Here is a 270-nt window from a genome sequence, read left to right on the forward strand (position 1 = left end):
GCGGAACCGCCTGCGGGAGATGGGGGAGGACGACCAGCGCCGCTGGGACTACAACTTCCACACCGACACGCCGCTGCCGGGGCCCGGCCGCCTGCGCTGGGAGGAGGTGGAGGGCGGCGCCGTGCCCGCTTTCTACCGGGAGACGCTGCAGGTGGGGCGGCACCGCGTCCCTCTCCGCAGGGCGCCCCCCTCCCCGCCGCCGCCGCCCCCCGCCGCCGGCAAGGGGCCCGGGGGGCGATTGAGCCGGGAGAACCGCGCCGCGCCCCGCCG

At 79.6% G+C, this 270-nt stretch overlaps 1 protein-coding gene across 1 annotated transcript in view; it reads left to right on the top strand.

The window, feature by feature from the left end:
• Window positions 1–19: 19 nt before the first annotated feature.
• CDKN1C (cyclin-dependent kinase inhibitor 1C (p57, Kip2)) overlaps window positions 20–270 on the top strand; it is a 17827-nt gene continuing 17576 nt past the window's right edge. The window contains exon 1 of the mRNA XM_014959931.1: window positions 20–266. Coding sequence (XP_014815417.1) covers window positions 20–266 — 247 coding nt within the window. The remainder of the gene's footprint in view (window positions 267–270) is intronic.

The sequence above is a fragment of the Calidris pugnax genome, unplaced genomic scaffold, assembly GCF_001431845.1.
Source record: "Calidris pugnax isolate Ruff unplaced genomic scaffold, ASM143184v1 scaffold435, whole genome shotgun sequence".
NCBI classification, from domain to species: domain Eukaryota; kingdom Metazoa; phylum Chordata; class Aves; order Charadriiformes; family Scolopacidae; genus Calidris; species Calidris pugnax.